General features: G+C 42.7%; 1 protein-coding gene across 1 annotated transcript; it reads right to left on the reverse strand.

Annotated features, from left to right (window-relative positions):
- Nucleotides 1-7,803: 7,803 nt before the first annotated feature.
- TMEM167B (transmembrane protein 167B) lies at nt 7,804-13,492 on the reverse strand. Its single transcript, XM_021000562.2, has 3 exons — nt 13,399-13,492; nt 9,450-9,581; nt 7,804-7,985 (listed from the first exon to the last, which is right to left on the reverse strand). The coding sequence occupies exons 1-3, from the start codon at nt 13,406-13,408 to the stop codon at nt 7,903-7,905; spliced, it is 225 nt and encodes a 74-aa protein (XP_020856221.1). The 5' UTR covers nt 13,409-13,492; the 3' UTR covers nt 7,804-7,902.
- Nucleotides 13,493-20,413: the final 6,921 nt, after the last annotated feature.

Consider the following 20,413-nt stretch of genomic DNA (forward strand, 5'->3'; position numbering starts at 1 on the left):
CCGTCCCCCTTCCGGCAGCGCCCTTTATAGCTTTTTCCTCTTCCGCCCCGCCCCCCCCGTCTCAAGGGATTATGGGAGTAACTATGGAGCTCTCGCCGGACGGAACGTCTTCTAGCCGTCGGCAGGTGCTGCCCCCTGGCGCTGAAGGAGGGGAACCAGCCAGGCTGGTAAGTGATCAGGGAGCCTGGTTTCCTACAGAAAACTTCCACATCCCGGAGAAAAAGGAAAATAATGAATGCGTTATGAATGTTTTGAAATCGAATGGCATATAGCGCTACAGGCTTTACAAAGATCTCCCTTCATAACAGTCCTGCGAGATGGGTTATTTTTTGGCCAGGAACTGTGACAGCTTTGGTGTAGGGAACTCCCGGTATGGAACGGCCTACACCAAGACCCTCAGCAGTTTATTGTCATAGAATTGACACTGAGAGAGAGAGAGGTTTAGTGACTTGCCCGGGCTTTTACAATTAGTTGTACTCAGAACCTGAGCCCAGATCTTGCTTACTCCAAAGCCTACCCTCTATCCCTTATGCCCTGCTGCTTCTCTGTGAAACAGGTACTATAGATTATTGTCCCATTTTACAGATGAGGTACCTGAACACAGAGAGGTGAAATGTGTCCTGCCCAGGGTCATACAACTAGTAAATATCAAACTCAAAATTTGAATCTCTGTCTTTCCTGACTATAAGTCCACTGTTGTGTTTACTAGAGTGCACTGGGGGAGTAATTCTTCATAAGTCCACTGCTACTGTTCATCTTTTCCTGAAGGTATTTTCTTTAGAGTAGATTTTCCTGATTTAGAGTATAAATTCATTTCGAGTATAAATGTCATGTTCCTTCTTATGTACTCCCGAAAGGCTTTGCTAGGTGACTGGCTACAAGAATAACGTGACTTGGAATAAAATTCCAAGAATTTTAAAACTAACTTTTATAGGTGCTTTTTGTTGTTACATCAGGGCCATTTCTGGCTATACCCTTCCCCTGTCCCAACCCCTCAAGCGTGGAATCTTCCCTCAAAGCAGAGAAAAACAGTTTAAGAAAATCAATTAGTATGTGGGATAGTGTCTGGCAGCACATATGCAACACTCGACACCCGGGGCGCTCCCGCCTCTTTGCCTAGAGAAGAATTATCCTTATCTATCTGTTCTCTGGGACCAAGTTTGATATTATTGTAACTCAGAGTTCGGTTCTTTTTAGTGTTCTTTTGCTTTATGTTCCTGTTGTCATTGCATATCTGCTCTCCTGGTTCCATCCTCCCATGATTTGGTGTTATTGTTTTTCAGTTGTGTTTGACTCTCTGTGACACCATTTGGGGTTTTCTTGGCAAAGGTAGTACAGTGGTTTGCCATTCCCTTCTCCAGCTCATTTTACAATGAGGAAACTGAGACAAACATGGTTAAATGACTTCCCCAGGAAGTGTCTGAGACCATATTTGAACTCAGAAAGATGAGTCTTCTTGACTCCTGGCCCAATATTCTATCCACTGTACCACCTGATAAACTGGTTCTAAGTAGGGATAATAGCTACCATGCAAAGAGTACTGAATTTGGGAATCAGGAGACCTGGGGCATGTGTAATCCCAGCCCTTTTACCCATTAGCTTTATGGCTATGGCAGCAAATAACTTACTTAGCTCTAATGAGGACGATAGTATTTACATTGCCTACCTCATAGGGTTCTAGTGAGGAAAATTCTTTGTAAACCATAAAGGGCAATTTAAATGTGCTGGCCAGATTTCCAGATGGAAACATGTAATCTCCTGCCTCAATAGGCTTCCAGAGGCCTCCCAGCCACCAGACCACCAGACCACCAGACCATGCTTGTGCTTGCCATGAAGTGGCAGGGCCAAGGCAGGGTCCCAATATGCATCAACTCTTGCCTCCTGCCTGAGTTCCTGGTGGCCCCTACACCACCTCCTGCTCCTTTCTGCCTTGAGGCAGGTTTCCACATGATTCCTAGGATACAATCCCACATGCCATGAGGACATGCTGATATCTTGAGGGCTGATCCTGAATCTTCCAGTTACCTACATTTATCATATACTCTCTATCCACTAATACTCTGGAATCCAGTGGTTAACATACTTAATAAGCCCCTTCTTCTCCCCATCCCAGTGATACCGAATCCCCAGCTTGTGATGAACAAAACATATTCCCCAATCCCAGCTGTCCCCTTTCTTGTTCCCACAAAAACCCTATACCCATCAATGTGCTACTCTAGATCTGCCTGCCCTTCCCACTGCTCCATAATTTAGCCAACTTCCTTTCATTTTTAACATCTTCTCTCTTGCTTCTTCCGCCTCCTAGTACTCACTGATACTTGGCTTGTCCAGATGATAATGAATCCGTGGTTGTCTTCTCCAGTACTAGCCGTATTCTCTCTCATCCACCCCTCCCTTATACCTCTTCCCAGCCCTTCACACATGCACACACACACACACACGTCCTGGATGCCAAGCTGGAATATTCCTTGCTCCCCACTACCTTTTCCAGATTTCCCCCCACTCAGCAACCTTTCCTCCTTTGAGGTTCACATTATCCAAATTTACCTCTCAGTCCAGATTAGTGGCCACTTGTCTGCTGGCCCTCAGAATCCCCTCCCTCTTTCCTCAATGACCTTGGTGCCTCAGTAGTGGCTCACCTCTCTCTCCCCCTTAGCTCCTGCCTTCCTACTAGGGGACTTCAACATACATGTTGATGTCCCCTCAAACACCCTAACTTTCCAAGCCCTCAATCTACTCAGTTCTCATGACCTACTTAGTACCCCAGTTACACACACAGATGGTCATACTCTTGACTTCGCCATTACCCACAAACGTTTCACTTCTGTGTTCAAAAACTCCTACATTCCTCTACTGTATCACAATATGTTATCATCCCAACTCTCCCTATACCTTATGATCTCTAATCTTCTTCTTTGTCCTACAATTTCTCCAGCTTTCAGTACTTTCCCAGGCCATCACCCTACTCTAGCCACACTCTTCAGTTTCCAACTCTTGGTGAGACAGTTCAATTCAGCACTATCCTCTATCCTTGAATCTCTTATCCCTTTGTCCTATCACCAATCACACCTTTCCAAATCCCATTTCTGCATTACTCCTATCACTGACCTCCTTCACCCACCTACTTCCATGATGCTGAGAGGTCTTGACCTATGTCTTGAAGCTGGACTCCAATCCACTCTGGAGGAGAGGGTGAGGCTTATGACTGCACAGCCCTGCCTCATGTATATCCAATTCACCCTCCTGATATCATTGGTCCCTTCGAGAACAAAGGAAGAACAACAACAACAAACATGATACTGAATGGAGTTGGAGTTAGGAAACCAGGCTGAATGGGACCACTCCAAAATTATGCGGTCTCATCTTAAATGGGCCTTCTCTACAGCAAGGCAATGCTACTCCTTTTTATTAGGCTCTCCATCCCACTCACAACCATGGCTATTCCAAACCTTCTCTTCTCTAGCCTCTGATTGCCCTCATCTCAGCTGAGAACCTCATACTTCGCCAAGAGCTCCTTTTGCTCCCCTTCTCTTCAGTTCAGATCCATATATCACCTACCATCTCCATTAATCTGGTCTCTGATGAAGAGGTAGTCCTCTAAGCCGAGACCAATCCCTCTACAAGTACTTTCAATCTCATCCCCTACCATTTCATCTGGCAGATTTGCCCTGCTGAATCACTGCCCTTGCCTTTAATTTTTTAAGTCTCTCCCCTTCCCTGGTTCCTTCCTTGCTGACTGGAAGCTTATCACCCCATCCTTTAAAAACCCTTACTTGGTCTAACCATCCTGTTAGCTGTAGTCCTAATCTTGCCTCTTTTGCTGTTAAATTCCTTGAAAAGGCCATCTTCAATTAGTGCTCCCACTTCCTCTCTTTTCACTCTCTTCTATGTCCTCAGCATCTGGTTTCCAGCATCATAATTCAGCTGAAACTGTTCTCTCCAAAGTTACTGGTATTCTCTGATTTTCAAACCTAATTGTCCTTTCTCAATCTCCATGCTTCTTGACCACCCCACAGTATTTGATGCTGTTGGTACAAAGGGAAAAGTACTGATTTGAATACTCACATTCAAATTCCACTTCTGCCATTTACTACCTGTGTGACCTTAGGTAAGTCACCTTGATCTCAGTTTCCCCAACTGTAAAATGAAGAGATGGGACTAGATAACTTCTGAAGTTCCTTCCAGTTCCAGATTTATAATCTTAAATAGATACTACGGACAACATCCCTCTCCTGGATACCCTCTCTGGGTTTTCATGGTACTGCTATCTCTTGCTTCTCCTACCTCTGACCATGCCTTCCTCAATTTCTTTTGTGGATTCATCCATGCCCCATCTACTAACAATGAGTTTCCCCCAAGCTCTGTCCTAAGGCCTCTTCCCTTTTCTTTCTCTGTTCTCTCACTTAATCTCATCAGCTCCCACACTGGATATGAGGCAACTAAGTGATACAATGAATACTGTTGGACTTGGACTCAGGAAGACCCAACTTCAAAGTCTGTCTCAGGCGTTTACTTTCTGTGTGACCCTGGGCAAATCACTTAACCATTCTCAGACTGTCTCCCCAAATTTAAAGGAGGGACAATGAAAGCATCTCATTCATAGGATTGTTATGAACACCAAATGAGAACATTCTATAAAATGCTTTGTAAACTTAAAGCTAGCTATTAAAACTATAAATGCTATCGTCATGTCATCCTGCAGATGATCAACAATCCATATGCCTAAGCCTAGTCTCTCCTGTGAGCTCCAGCCCTGCATCACCAACTGACTTGTCAACATCATCATTTTTAGTAGTATTCAACAAATACTTATGAAACCACTGTGCCAATTGGTGGGGATAGAAAGACAAAAATAAGAACAGCTCTTCCCTTCACAGAGCTTATATTATCCAGAGGGTATGTTAATATAAAACATATACAAAGTAACCACAGAGTATTTCAGGAGTTGGAGAGCACCAAGTAGATATGGGGATGAGCAGGAATCTGGAAAGGATTCTTTAAGAGGAGACCATTGACTTGGGTTTTAAATGGAGTTAGAGATTCCAAGAGACAGAGGTAAGAAGAGAGAATTCCATACCCATGTAAAGGCACATGGAAGAGAATGTAAAGTCAAACCGGGGAAACAACAAATAAGCTAAGTTAGCTAAAACGAAGAATACATAAGGGGGAGTAGCTTGAGCTAAGTCTGGAAAGATAACTGGAGGACTCCAATGTGAAGGACTTTAAATGCCACATAAAAGCACTGGGCTTTTATCTTGAATAGAGGGCCACCTAAACATTTTGAGCTAGGGACTTACGGGGTCAGACCTGGGCTTTAGGATTGACTAAGGAGCACCCAAGGATTATACTGCAGCAGACTGCTGTGTAGCATTCAGCAGGATTCACTAAAATCTGCATAAGACAAACAGAAATAGACAAAGGCTATAGGGAAAGAGATTTTATTTCCAATAATTTGTACAGACAATGGTAAGTAAAAAAATTGTATTTTAACTTTAAAAAAGGAGCTGCCCTCTTCAATCCACCTGACATAAAGGGGACAGGTTTATGGTAATGCTAGTTTTTTACACTGAATATCAACATCAGAAAAACCAATGTTGACATCTTTTTTCCTTCAGCCACTAATGCATCACTGCCCAAAGGAATGGTTTTCTAGTGTTTTTGTTTGTTTTTGATGATAGGACATGTTAGCTAAACTGATGATTTCACTTGGTTAAGGAGTTCCTGGTTCTCTGCTTATTTAAAGAATTGAACAAGCTGTGAAAAACACAAATGAGCATTTTTTTTCCTGTGCAGTTATTATGTTCACCTCGTGCATTTTTGGTTCATTTGGTAAGAACAGCATTTCAGAATAAAACCCCTCAAAAGTTCACACTGATCAATTCAAGAAGACATAAAGATTGGTTTGGACAAATTGCTGGGAAATGGGACTAGCTTAAACTATGAAGCTGCTCTAAGCACCAACCTCAGGAATGTTAGTCCTATTGGAAAAGAAAATACATTAAAGCTACTGAACTCAATATGTGCAAAACGTGCTGAACCTGGGTCTCTAGTGAGCAGTCCCAAGCTCACGCCGACCAGGTGGATCTCATTCCTCCGTTTCAGAACAGTCACTTAAAGAGGCTTTCTTCCTTGTCCAAGATCCCATCAGTCTCCAGGGCAGCAGAGAATCAGCCGCTTACATTCTTCTTGTAGACCAACCCCCGAGAGATAGCTGCTCTTGCTGGGTCTTACTTGATGACTTCCTACGGCTTCAGGGGACTCCAAAGCCAGTCGACTCGTTTTGCCTAAAGCCTCCTTTCCAGAAGCTTTGGCTGGTTTGGAGGGAGCAGGTACAAAGGATAATTCACTGCTCCCCCTGTGTGGCAAGCACAAACAAAATACTTTCCTTCTGAGAGTTTTAGGAAAAGTAAAACCACTTCTTTTTTCAACCTCGACAGACAATTAACACTCACACCTATGCTTGTTGTTCAAGGTAATTTAATGTGTTCAGCCCTTGTTATAGAATCTATTTTTTGATACAGAGCCCTGGCCTCACCAAGGCCAAAAGATGCCACTGTAGATCAAAGGAGAGAGGTGGGGTTGCCAATACTTTTTTTAAAATGTGGGGTTCTCCAAACAGGCTTGAGCACCCATTCTTCCTGGAAAATTCCCCTAATCTCAAATTCAAATTCATCCTCATTCCCCACATTTCAGAGGCATGAAAAAGCCCTAATTTGTCTAGACACTGTGAACACTATGTGGATGAAGACCGTCCAAATGGCAGCACACTGCCCCCTCTCCAGACTCAATTCTTCCCTTTTTCTCCACCCACAGTAGTTTTTTTTTTAAAGTATAATATGTGGGATCACAAGAGGTAGCCAGACAAAAGTAGAAGTAATCAATTGAGAACTATCTTAACAACTTAGTCTTTTCAAAGAGTAAGTATGGATCTTAATATTTTGGCTAGAAATGCCAATCTTTCTAATACCTAATAACAAATGTTTGTAATATGGTAGGATTTCCCCCACTCCCAACAGCAAATAAATTGAAAAGTTCTTTCCTTCAATGTTCCCCTTCCCCTCCCCTAAGTGGCTACATTTCAAACTTCTTTAATGACAGCAATCAAGTCTAGGAAATTTGAAAAATCTACCAAGGCTTAAGGAAAACAACAGCTTACTAATTCTCCATATGCCATTTGATCTGGTAAAACCCTAAGCCCTCTGCATTTCTCTGCTTTCTGGACTGAACCCAAACAGACAAGCCCTTTCCCAACCTTAGCCATTCCCCAAAAATATCTTGGCAGAATTCCCACACGTTCAGCACCCAGCTGGTTCATCTGCTCTCCTTGTGCACAGAAGGCAATGTCTCTCTGTTATATCCCCAGATGGACATAAAAAAGAGAACTATCCAAAGCCAAACTCTTCCTTGGCATTGCATAACTCCCATTTATCCAATTCGCCTAATCCAGATCAAACAGGGAAAAGTAAGACTTAAAAAATACTCCCTCCCAAGAAATCATGGCCCAGCCTATTCTTCCTACTCTTCCCAGGCTCACTCAGTTTTAAGAGATACTGAAGAACTGCTGAGGAACAAAATACATGACAGGTACTCTTCAGCAAGAGGTATGTAATGTTATCACCAAGAGGTGCGCTATGTAGCTGAACACCATAGACTCTTTGCAGCAGATTAATTTATAAACAGATCAGAGGAAGGTAGAGAAATTGGCTTTCTGGAATCCCCCCAAGCCTGATGTGGGCAGTCCCAAGGAGCTTTTTCTAGGCCTGGTGGAGGCAGAGGATACAGTGTCATCCTGGGGGGCTTTGCTGATCTCAGTCCGGCTCTTCTGCAAGGGGCATAAGTCCCTGAGAGGCCTCTTGCCCCAGGCCCCTTGATTGACAGTTGGAGATTCGGATGTCTTAGAGTTCATTTTATAAACAGAACGTAAAATGCCATCACAATGCAAGCAATTGCCACAGCAGCGTGCAGCCTGGTTCCAATCACAGCAGCTGGTAAAAAAAAAAGAAAAGGAAAGAGGAAAATGACCTCCTGTCTTTCAAACAATTTCTCACCTTCTGGTGAACACTCTTGAGATCCCACGTGTGATAGTGAAAAATGGTTTCAGGTTTTCAGGCCCTGAGCTCCATGTTTGTCTGCCACAATCTGACTCTGGTACAGATGCATGCCCTCTTTCTGCCTGGCACCCTCTTCCTTGCACCTTTTTCTGGAACCCTCCATTTCTGACTTCTCCAGGCTAAAAAGAATTTTCATTGGGGGTAGGGGGTGGAAGAGAAGGGAAGCAGAAACAGGAAACCTCAAGCCCAGGCAGCCCAACACCAACCCAGGGGGAGTGACAAGAGCTTGGCATAACCTGGGTGTGGCAATTCTCAAAGGCAGCTTCTGGTGAGATAAGTGACTTGAAAGTCACTGCATCTGAATCCTATCAGCCTCTCTCAGGAATCTAAGGCAGAGCAGTATGTTTGTCTCTGTGGGGAATGAGACCCCAAATATCCCTTGCCCCAAAACCTTCTTCCATCCTCCTGCCAACAGTGGTTCCTTGGTACCTTAAGTTAGGCCACAAGCCTATCCCTATGCCAATTAAAACATGCCAATAAAAAAGACCTAAAACTTTTGGCCTTTCTAGCCAATCTGCCTCTTCTGTGAAAGCCACTGGGCAGCTGCAATCAACTGGGATGGACATCAGGCCACAGTAAAAAAGCTTCTTCAAGGTCATGAGAAGCCAGGAACAGAATCCAAATGTCCCAACTCAGAGGCTCAGAGCACTGGGCCTGATCAGGAAGATTCATCTTCCTGAGTTCAAATCCAGCTCAGACACTAGCTATGTGACCCTGGGTAAGTCACTTAACCCTGTTTGCCTCAGTTTCTTCATCCATAAAGTAGGAATAATAATAGCACCTAGGACTCCTAGGTTTGTCATGAGGAAGAAGCAAGACAATAATTGCAAAGCATTTAGCATGGTGTCTGACACATAATAAGTGCCATATCACTGTGGCAATCACTTTGTATAGCTCTGCTTCCAGATAAAAGGACTGAAAATGAGGCCATGAGAGCCAAAACCTAAGAGGAAAGAAAACTCCAGGTTATCTTGCCTAGAACTGGAAAATTTTAAGTTGGCCTAAGTCCTTTTGTTAGGATTACAGCCTTCTCAACAAACTCCAGTTTTATCAAAATTTTGTGAAATACTTTAAAAATGTACATGTTGCATCTTATTCAGAAAGTTCAAGGTACTAAAATCAATCCCTGAATTCCTCATTACTCCTGTTTTTAAAGCTCATCTCTATCCTAAATGTCAGAAAAAAATGATTTCCCTTAGTCCTAGATTCTTACAGCCTCTTTTCACTACCAAGACACTCGGAAAGCTTGAACCTCATCTAATAGAACCCTTCCAGCCTCTTGCAAATTACTCAATGATGCCATAAAAATCTTCTCTTCCTGTGCCAGTACAATCTCACCTTTGTAGAACACACCCCAGACTCCCTTCTTCTCGGAAAGCAGCCAGGTCCTGAGGCGAGGCACCTTCTTGAAGTAGGCACAGGTGCAAACAAATAGCAAACCAAATACCAGGATCCCATCCAGGGAATAGACTGTGAAAGGGGAAAAAAAAAAAACAAAACTTGGCTTATCACTGATTGGTAGAAAAGTTAGTACCTGAGCTAAGACTGATGACGCTGACTTGGGAGAGCTGGGGGTGAACAGAATGGTGGATAGCATTTAGTCAATAACCTAAACGATCTAGGCCAACCCTTAACAACAGGAAAGCAATTTTCTGGCATTATCAACATTACCTCAATTAAATTTCAACAAACATTTATTAAAAGCAAGGCTGTGAAATAGGCCCCTGGTACACTCGAAAACTTCTTAACAAGCACCTCCTTTAGGCCAACTTCAACTTCTTTTTTCACCCTATACTTGCCACAGGTTATAACTGCATAGGTAAGACAATGGGTGTCATTCATTAATTACACAACCATTTATTAAGCACCTACTATGTGCTAGACAGGTGCTGGAGAGCTAAAATAAAAAACAGAACAGATCTAGACTAGAGTTTCTCTCAAGGAGTTTACATGGGGGTAGGGGAGGAAGGAAGGGAAGAGAAGAAATATGAATATATGTAAATGCAAAACATGTACAAAGTAAATATAAATTGAGGGAGAGGATACTAGCATTTGGGGGGAATCAGGAGAAGCCTCATATAGGTAGCAACACCTCAGCTGCGCCTTGAAGGAAGAAGCAAGGAATTTTACAAAGAGGAGGAGTACAGAGACCCTTGCAGAGAGACCCAGAGGCAGGAAGTCGTATATGGTGCGTATGGACCAGCAGGGAGGCTAATTTGGCCAGAATGTGAAGTGTGTGAAGGAGAGTAGTGTTCAGTAAGCCGAAGGAGTCAGGTGGTGAAGGGCTTTATATTGGAATAGATTCACTTATTACATACCCTCTACTAGTATAGTACTATATTTGAATCCGGGCAATAGAGATATCCTGTGCAGAAATTCCCCTCCCCCCCACCCTCCCCATTCTGCTTGACTGGGGTGGGGGAGTTTCACTCAGTGAACTGGTATTGCCTTAATAAAGCTATTTTACAAGTATGGCATAAGCTAGGCCAACAAACAGGTAAGGGGCAATGCTGAAAAGGATTACCTAGCTACTGCTGTTTTTTCTAAGGGACTGATAAAAGCTGCACAGCACAACAGCCCTACAAAGTAATCAGGTAGTGGTACAGGAAACACCTGGCCTTACAATCCCAACCAATCAAAGCCCACCGAAATCTCCAGGGACAGGCAAACTGGTATCTAAGAGGAGCACTCAAGAATTTTGAGGCTAGACCAACTGAGAGGACCTACTCCATCCACTCAGAGAGTATCTGCCTTACAGAAACAGCCAAAGAGTTAACAAAATAGTGCCCCCAGTAAAAAAAAAAAGTCATCAGCACTTCTGGAATCAGCATTCCACGCACCACCGATGACAAGAGGTTGACAGGGCATGAGACACTTCTGGGGTTAAGCAAAGAGAATTTAATATGTTCTTGTTATAATACACCCATTCTTTCACTAGAGAAAGGAGAGGAAAGTTTACAGCTATATATGTCAGATTTGGATCTGTTGGCACGTTGGGTTAGGGAAGATGCAAAGATCAACAAACTACAGGTGCTGGAATTCATATATGTATCATTGCTGGCCCATAATTAGACAGCAACTGTGAGCATGACATTCTCTTACTAGACAGAATATGGAACAAGATCCTAAAATAAAACCTCTAACTTCTTAAAGAAGAAAAAAAGGGCTGGAATCTTTAGCAAGCTGAGAAAATCAGGATTCTGAAGTCTTGAGTTCTATTTCTTGCCTCTGCAACCTGGGATGCATTCCCTTAAGGCAGGATGGTGCAGAGGAAAAGATGCTGGACCAACAGTCAGGGAACCTTGGTCCAAATTCCAGCCTTTTTGACTGCTTCCTAATCTCTCTGGGCCTGTTTCCTCACAAGCAGAATAAGGGGTATGGACTATGTAGTCCTTATGCTTTCTCTCAGCTCTAAATCTATGACCTTGCCTATATCTCAAATGTCCTATCCATAAAGGAAAAAGTTAGTCCTAAGGAAAATTCTGAAGCAGCCAAATGGTATAATATCCTGTTACCTCTCACATAAGCATTCCTAGGCCTTCATTTCAACTACTACCTACCCTGGCCACCTCACAAAGATTGCCTTCAAAGGGCACTGAATCTCTGTTGTGTCTTAATCTTTGTGACCCCATTTGGGGTTTTCTTGGAAAAGATACTGGAGTGGTTTGTCATTTTCTTCTCTAGCTCATCTTACAGATGAGGAAACTGAGGCAGAGTTAAGTGACTTGCCAAGGGTCACACAACTAGTAAGTGTCTGAGGCTAGATTTGAACTCAGAAAAATGAAATCTTCCTGACTCTAGGCATGCTAAGGAGGGAGAGGGTTCTAGGCACAGGGGACAGCTGCTCCCTGCTCTAGACCTACCCCATTGTAAAATTTGTTCTCAGAAACTGATCATATTGGAAAGGACCAGGGATCATGGGAAGGCAGATTTAGAGCTAAATGGTATCTGATACTAAAGGAATTTTAAATGGCTTAATATATTCACCTCTGGGAGTAATTTTTATTTTCATAGGGACAAAGATCATTAACACAAGGGAAAGAATCTCTAATGGGGTAATTCCAAGCAGAAGGGACAGGCACATAAGAAAGATTTTTTTTGGTTTCTCAAATCATATCACCTCATTAGCTGCTTTCCCTTCTTCGTAAGGCTAACTAGAAAACGAACATAAAAGGATTTTTATCTAAGACCATGACCGTAATGCTGCTGGAATAGACCCCTCCGCTCCACCCCCACCCCCCAGCTCGGGAAATAAAAAGATAAACAGTATGGCAATTACCAGGTTATTTAGAAGAAGGAATGAGGTTACCCCTCCACCCCACGTGGAATTCAATTTCTAGTCCCTGAAGCCGGAAATATTTCCTTAGATATAGCTTGTTACAGGTGCCTTTACTTGACTGATCAGTGTAATGATAATAAAAACAGGTTCATGGAGCACTTTAAGGTGTACAGAGTACCTTCCTTCAGAATAACTGGTAGGTAGATTCCTACGACATATCAAGAATGTCTGGATGTAAGGAACTAGTCAGAGTTGTTACTTAGTACAACAGAAGATTAATTTCACAAACGTAAGCATTTTCCATAACCAAGAACCTAGGATTTGGTATCAAAGGACCTGGATGCGAATTCTAACTAAGACCCTTCACGTTAACAGCAGTTCCCACGTACGGAATTTGCAAACGACTTTACATTCATTATTTTATTTTCTCCTCCCAATGACCCGGTGTGCAGGTAGACGCTATTATCACCGTCATTTTACATATGAGAAAAAGGGCATGGAAGGCTCATTAACTTGTTCGGGATACTTCCACTAGTTGAGGGTTGGGAGAAGGCTTCTAATCCAGGTCTTTCCGACTTCGAGCCTCCCTCTCGCTCAATCCAACGACGGGGCACTTCCGGGCCTCAGTTTCCCCCTCTGCACAACGAGCGAGGGTCCTTTCCAGCCCTAAGTCGCCAGACTCTAAACTTCTGGAGGCTCCGCTCGCAGGACGCGGACACAGACGCCCCCTCCCCCAGCCCCGGAGGCGGGGGGGGGGGGCTGGCGAGCTCGGGCGGCTCCCCCACCCCCGTGACCGGTCCTGCCGGCCACCCACGGGATCGGACCGAGTCTTGGGCCTTCCAGGGGCTGAGAACGCTCCCCCGGAAGCAGGCTCCCCGAGTTTCAGGACGAGGAGGGGGCGGGGAGAGCGGCCACGTCAGTCCGGGCCCCGCCCGCCTCCCCTCCTCCCCTCCTCCCCGGGCTGCCACGTCTCCCCTCCCCCCTACCCGCGCCAGGCGCCGCTCTCACCGTTCGTCATGACGGCTGGGCCCGGCCGGGCCAGAGCCGGGGGCCTCGGGGCTCCGTAAAAGGCGGCAGCCGCGGCGGCGGAGACCGGCTCCCGCTTGACACTTCCCGATCAGAGCGGGAGTGACTAGCAGGGGACGGAAGACGCAGGCGCAGGGGGAGGGCGGAGAGCGCAGAACCGCGGCCAGGCACGGCCAAGTGAGCGCCGAGCGTACGTGAGGAGCGTGGCGGCGGAGGCGCAGTGTGTAGTCATGGCAACAGGCCCAGCTGGGGGCTGGGCGCTCCTTGTCTGAGGCTCAGCTCCAACCTCATGCTTGGGAATACTAGGCTCCGGTCTGTTGAACTTTGCACAAACCTCTGCCGGTATTAACATGTTTGCTGATAGCTGAGAGATGTGTCGGTGGGCTTTCTGTCTGCCTGCTGCTCAGTTGTATGGCCCTGACTCATCCTTATTTCTAATAGAAATTGGAACTAGCAGACTGGGTTCGTTCGCTCACTATTAGTATCAATAAATGATAGCTCTAATTTCCCTTTCATAACGACACCGAGAGGCAGGTAATGCGATTTGTATATTACATCACCAAAGAGTTTAAGCCACTTGCCAATGATTACACAACTAGAAAATGTCAGATCAGGAGGAATCAAGACACCTAGGTTTAAATCTCAGGTGTACCTTAAGTATTAACCTTTCTGGGTCACAATTTCCTCATCTGTAAAATGGCAATAATACCTGTCTTGCCTTTATCACAGGGTTGTCATGAGGAAATATTTTATGTGAAAGCACTTTGTAAATTGTAAAGAGCAGTAATATGTGTGTGGTATTGTTATTTTCTGGAAAATATTCAGATAGTTGTAATTTACCTGGCTCTTTGGCTAGTACTCTCAAGACCGTCTTGATTATCTCCTATGTTTTGCTCATTCAGATGCAGCCATGGTGACTGGCCACTGCTTTAATGCTTTACTGATCATATATTAATTGATTTCAGAATGTAAAGGTAAGTGTGCTTGAGGCAGACAGAGAAGAAAGGGAGACGGTGCCATATTTTCCATTTAAAAAAATTCGTGGGGGGGCAGAATAGGATGGAGGGAAATACAGTTAGCAATAGTAACTGAAAAAAATTTTGAAGCAAATTTCTCTGATAAAAGCATAATTTCTCAAACCTATAGAGAACTGAGTCAAATTTATAAAAATAAGAGTCATTCTCCAATTGATGAATGATCAAAAGATATGATCAGTTTTCAGATGAAGTAATTAAAGCTCTCTATAGCCATATGAAAAAATATTCTAACTCAATATTGATTGGAGAAATGCAAATTAAAACAATTAGGAGGTACTACCTCATACCTATTAGATTGGCTGATAGGACAGAAAAGTAAATGACAAATGTTGGAGAGGATGTAGGAAAAATGAGACTTTAATGAATTGTTAGTGGAGTTGTGAACTGATTCTACCATTCTGTAGAGAAATTTGGAACAAGGCCCAAAGAGCTATAAAACCATACATACCCTTTGACTTAGCAATACCACTACTGGGTTTATGTCCCAAGAGAGATAAAAAACAAAAAAGAAAAGTACCTATATGTACAAAAATATTTATAGCAGCTCTTTTCTGGGAGTAAAGGATTAGAAGTTGAGGGGAAGCTCATCAGTTGGGGAATGGCTGAACAAGTTATGGTATAGGATTATGATGGAATACTGTTGTACTATAAGAAATGATAAGCAGGATGCTATCAGAAAAACCTGGAGAGACTTACATGGTCTGATGCAAAGTTAAATGTACTGTGTACAAAATAACAGCAATACTTTAAGATGATCAGATGTGAATGACTTAGCTATTCTAGGCAATATAACAATTCAAGACAACACTGAAGGACTTAACGATGAAAAATGCTATCCATCCCCAGAGAAAGAATTTATGGTGTCTGAATACAGATTGAAGCATACTTTTTTAGATTTTCTTTATTTTTATTGAGTTTTTTTGTCTGTTTTCTTTCACAACATGACTAATATGGATATGTTTTGCATGATTACACATGTATAATATCAAATTGCTTGTCTTATCAATGGCGGGTGGGGTAGGGAGGGAGGAAGGAAGAGACTTTGGAACTCAAAGTTTTAAAAATGAATGTTAAAATCATTTTTACATGTAACTGGGGAAAAATAAAAGCTTGAAAAAAATTTATTCATTCTCTGTACTTGAATGGGTGCTAGCTATCCTGAAATAAGTGTTTACTCTACTCTGAATTTGAGCCTCAAGTTTCCTAATCTGTAAAATGTGAATAATAATCTTGGCACTTCTTACCCTGTAAGGGTTGTTGTGAGGATCAAATGAATGAAATATATTACATTAATACATATGTACATATATATATATATATATATATATACACACACACACACACAGATGTATGTGAAGTATAAGCCATAAAACATATATAACAACTATTGCTATATTCAAGTATGACAACTTTTTAAATACTTGAAAACAGCAATAGCTTTTCATCTAGTTGGAGATAATACAAAATAGAATATATATATATATATATATATGCACATAACATGTATATATATATATATATACACACACACACACACATGTGTGCCTATATATGTATGTATGTATGTGTGCCAAAAGGTTATAGGAGTTCAGAGGAAGGAGAAATAACTTACAACTGGGGAATCAGGGAAGGTTTCATGAAGAAATTGCATTTTAGCAAGGCTACAGATATAATTTAGACAGGTAGAGATGATTTGAGAGGACATTGTAGACCTAGAGAGTGGTATGGAGGAGGAGGACATAAGCATCTCTAAATCCAGGACTTGTTCAGTGTACATCAAGTGGTCCATGTTGACTATGCCATTAGAATAAATTATAAGGAGTGATATGAAGTGAGGTTGGAAAGGCAGATTGTAGCCAGATTGTGGAAGGCCTCAAGCACCAGAATAAGTAATTTGTATGTTATTTTATTAGCAATGAGAGGTGGAAACAGTTGAAAGACCTAGCTTTGAATCTTGACTCTGCTGCTTTCTGTCTATAAAATGAAGGGGGTTGAACTAAGTCCCTTCCAGCCCTAAAGTAATATTAAATTCTTTAACTTCTCTCTTAGCCTCAATTTCCTCATCTGTAAAATGAGAAAATGAAGGGTTGGACTAGACTACCTTTAAGATGTGATTGATGCTGCCAGTGTGACTTTGGGAAAATCACTAAGCTTCTTGGTTTCCTCATCTGTCAAATGAGGGGGTTGAACTGCATAATCTCCAAGCTTCCTTCTAGCTCTAACACTGTGACTCTGAGTCATCAATTGTTTTTAAGTAGAGGAGTGACATGATCAGAGCTCTACTTACAAAAGACTAATCTGGCATCAATGAGTAGGATGAGTTGGAGAAAGAAGTAAGAGACTGAAGCCAGGAAAACTAGGTATGAGGCTATTGGAATAACCCAATATAGAGGCCATGCAGGTTTGAACTACGGCAGCAGCAATGGAAACAAAGCAGAGAAAGATGCAAGATAAATTGTGAAGGCAGAATCAACAAGATGTAAGCGATGAGAGAAAGAGTAGTCATATATGATTCCTAGGTTTTTGAGCATGAATGTCATTAAATAGGGAAGTTGGAAAGAAGAGAAGGCTTTTGGGGGGGGAAAGATGATTGGTTTGGTTTTAGGCATTCATTCTGTAAAACAAAAGAAAACAAATAAAAAACAACCAGGTATTATGTCTTTTCCATTAGAATGTAAACTCCTGAAAGACAGGAATGTCTCTGCTGTAACCCCCTTATGTAGTACAGAGTAAGTGCTTAATAAATGCTTCATCATTCATTTTATTCAGTCAGAACATACTTTGTACAATACACCACATAAGACACCTCGGGGATAGAGAGATTAGACAAAATCCAAAAATAACCTATAAGAATCATTTTTGCCCCTTTAGTAGAGTCAGGCTCTAGGAACATCTCTGAATTTAAATCTTTTTTTTTTTTTGCTCTATGTATCCTCTGTTCTCTTGCAAGCATCAGACTAACAAAGCATGAAACAGAAAGCAAAGTTAAGTAAACATTTAATAGGGATCTGGTGCATATCCAGAGTGCCTCAGATGGTGTCTTCACAGGGAGAAAGCTTGGGAGAAGATATCACCTCACCATATGAAGGATGCTAATGAACTACTTCCAGAAGATTCGTATAAGGGAAATGTCTTGGAGAGACAAACTGTGGAACATGTGCAGATATTCTGTAACTGGTTCTGTTGGCTCTCCAGGTGTTGAAGTGGAAGCTTTTTGGTTGAGTACAGAGTTATTCAAAAAGGTCTGTGAGTTTCAGCCTCTCCTCTTGGCCTCAGTGCTCTGGGGGAAGCTTGGTGACCCGGGAAGAAAGTGGAGCTTGTGACCTTATGAGTTCAAAAGGACCAGTGTGCACCTTGACATTCTATGACTTGAGTTTGCAGCCAATTCGGCACATTTATGCCCCGAGACATGAAGAGAGTAGAGCCTCTTTCAGCATCTCATCTTTCCAGAGTTTGGGTTTTGTAGCCAGTGCAGCATCAATTGCCTGATGATGATGGAGCAATTTCTGGGAGTGACCTTTGGGAACCTAGTCCAAGGTAGCCAAGACACAGGTTCATCTGGCAGTCATCTAGTACCTAGATAGGAACCTGATGAGACTAACGCTGTGTAGGAAGTAAGCTAAATTTTGAGCCTAATCAGACCAAGGAAGTGTGATTGGGGGGGGAGGGTGAGAAGAGGAGGAAAATATGCCCTGAGGTGTTGGGGAAATATTTATATGTTTGTTTTTGCTATAACTTTGAAGTAAATATCCCTTTGTAAAAGCTAATCTGATTTTAAGTGGTTAAATGAAACTGGAGGTGCTAGTCACTGGCCCACTGACAAACGGGAGGAAGATACATCCAGTGGTACTTCAGCTGATGGCAGATAAAAGAAATACACATAACCCCCTTAAGAGTACCTGAGAACCCTGAGGGGGAGATGTAATAGACTTGGCCCTGAAAGAGTGGAGCCGAGAGAACCACATTACATACATATCAAGGAATAGAGAAAAAGATTCATACCCAAACAAACAGTAAAAAAACAAAACAAAAAAACCCCACCTTTTATCCCCAGTGGATCCCACTTCTTCTAGAAACTTTTATGGTACTTTTGGCTCTGAGTGTCAGCCGAGATTTGAGAATCCCTAATGTGGGAAAAGAACTTTAGATTTCTAGGAATTGAAGCAATCCATCCTCTGATGAGACTTACTTTCTCTAGGAACTTGTATAATTACTCTAGATTTGCAGTACTATCCTGGGGCTAACTCCCAAATTAGGAAAGAATTTTGTATTCACCAGAGTCCACTCCTGTCTCTTGGACCTACACAGTCCAGACAGCTCATAGTACTAGTAAAGACTTGGCAAGGTTCTATTTGCCCCTCCACATGGTGGCTCTGTGCCTCACTGCTCCATGGGTCTAGCTCTTCTTCTTAACCTGATGTCTGGAGTTATCTGCCATGCCAATCTCTCTTTCTTCCTTCATTGCTTCTGTTACTTAGCTGTCACAGTCACCAGGGCTACATGGAATGACTATTTCTCCAGCCTACAGGTGTCTAGGCATTTTTACATTTCTCATTTCTGTCAAGGCTTGGGGCTCCTTCACTCTGCGGCTGTCTCTATTATTGCTGTTGCTGCTACTACTGCCTCTACAGCTATCATCTACTTCCCTTGGGTGCCACAGTGCTTAGGATGTGATAACCAATGCCAATATTCCTTTGAGCTCTTTTGTTAATCAGACTTACAGAACCCCCTGAATTAGCCAGAAAAGGGCAGCTCAGGAGAGGTGCTGACTCAATTAACAATCCCCAGACCCTCTGAACATACTTAGGAAGTATGCTAAATTTTGAGCCTTTCACTTCTTCCTGCCTCAAAGTACAGGGATTACCTTCCACATGGGTATTGCCTCATGCAGAATCCTTTTGAGAGTGGGGAAAATCACAACTCTTTTGTTCACATTCCAACTACCCTCATTCCCACCCTCATCTCCCCTTGAATAAGGAGAGGCTAGGCAAATAATCATGAAACTCAGAGAAGCTTCCAAAAACTCACTGGAAACATTGAAAGAAGAATTCATATTTGTTAAGGCTTGTCAAATTTATAATAGAAAAAGAAAAAAATTAAATTAAAGAAAAAGGAGCTAGAGAAAGAGATAGAAAGGTAACCTGTAAAGAAGTAGTAAGAGAACCAGGAAGATATGGTGTCTCTGATGCAAAGGAAGGTGACAGTATCAAAAAGGAGGGGGCGATCATTAGAGTCAAATGCCTGAGATATATCAAAGAGAATGAAGACTCAGAGTATAGGAGATCTCTTCCCCTTCGTCTTCCCAATACTTGGGCTTAATATGAAGAAAAATAGATGGCTCAAATCCCCACTGTGTAGACTCTTCTCAGACCACATAAGTCACCAGAGGGCTAATATTGAGCATAATCGAACATAGCAAAAATAACATAATGAACAGGAAATCTCATAGGACAAAATTGTTCTTAACCCCTCAAGAACAAATAGAAAACAATTCTCCCTACAGCCTCCCACTCTAATGAGGAAAAGTAACCATTTCTAGGCAGGGAAGAGAGTAAGCTCAAGGCAGAACTTAACATCTCGAGGACATCACTGGGGAGGAGGGCTGCCTGGTATTGTTTCTGCAATCTTGGATCTCTGCTCACTCTTCAGGATGAATAACTTACTCCCAGACGGGTTAGGCCAACTGCTTTTTTTTCTTTTTTCTCATGTTTTTCTGATCCTTACAGATGGGACCTGGAAGGACCATATCTCCTGAGGTCTCCTTTTGAGTCTGAAGATAAAGACTCTCAGGGCAGCTAGGTGGCACAAGGGATAGAGCACCAGCCCTGGAGTCAGGAGGACCTGAGTTCACATCTGGCCTCAGATACATAACTACTCACTAGCTATGTGATCCTGGGCAAGTCACTTAACCCCACTGCCTCACAAAAAAGATAAACACTCTCCCTCTTTTTGTGTGTGTC

Source organism: Phascolarctos cinereus, unplaced genomic scaffold (genome assembly GCF_003287225.1).
Source record: "Phascolarctos cinereus isolate Bilbo 61053 unplaced genomic scaffold, phaCin_HiC Scaffold_5;HRSCAF=322, whole genome shotgun sequence".
Classification (NCBI taxonomy): domain Eukaryota; kingdom Metazoa; phylum Chordata; class Mammalia; order Diprotodontia; family Phascolarctidae; genus Phascolarctos; species Phascolarctos cinereus.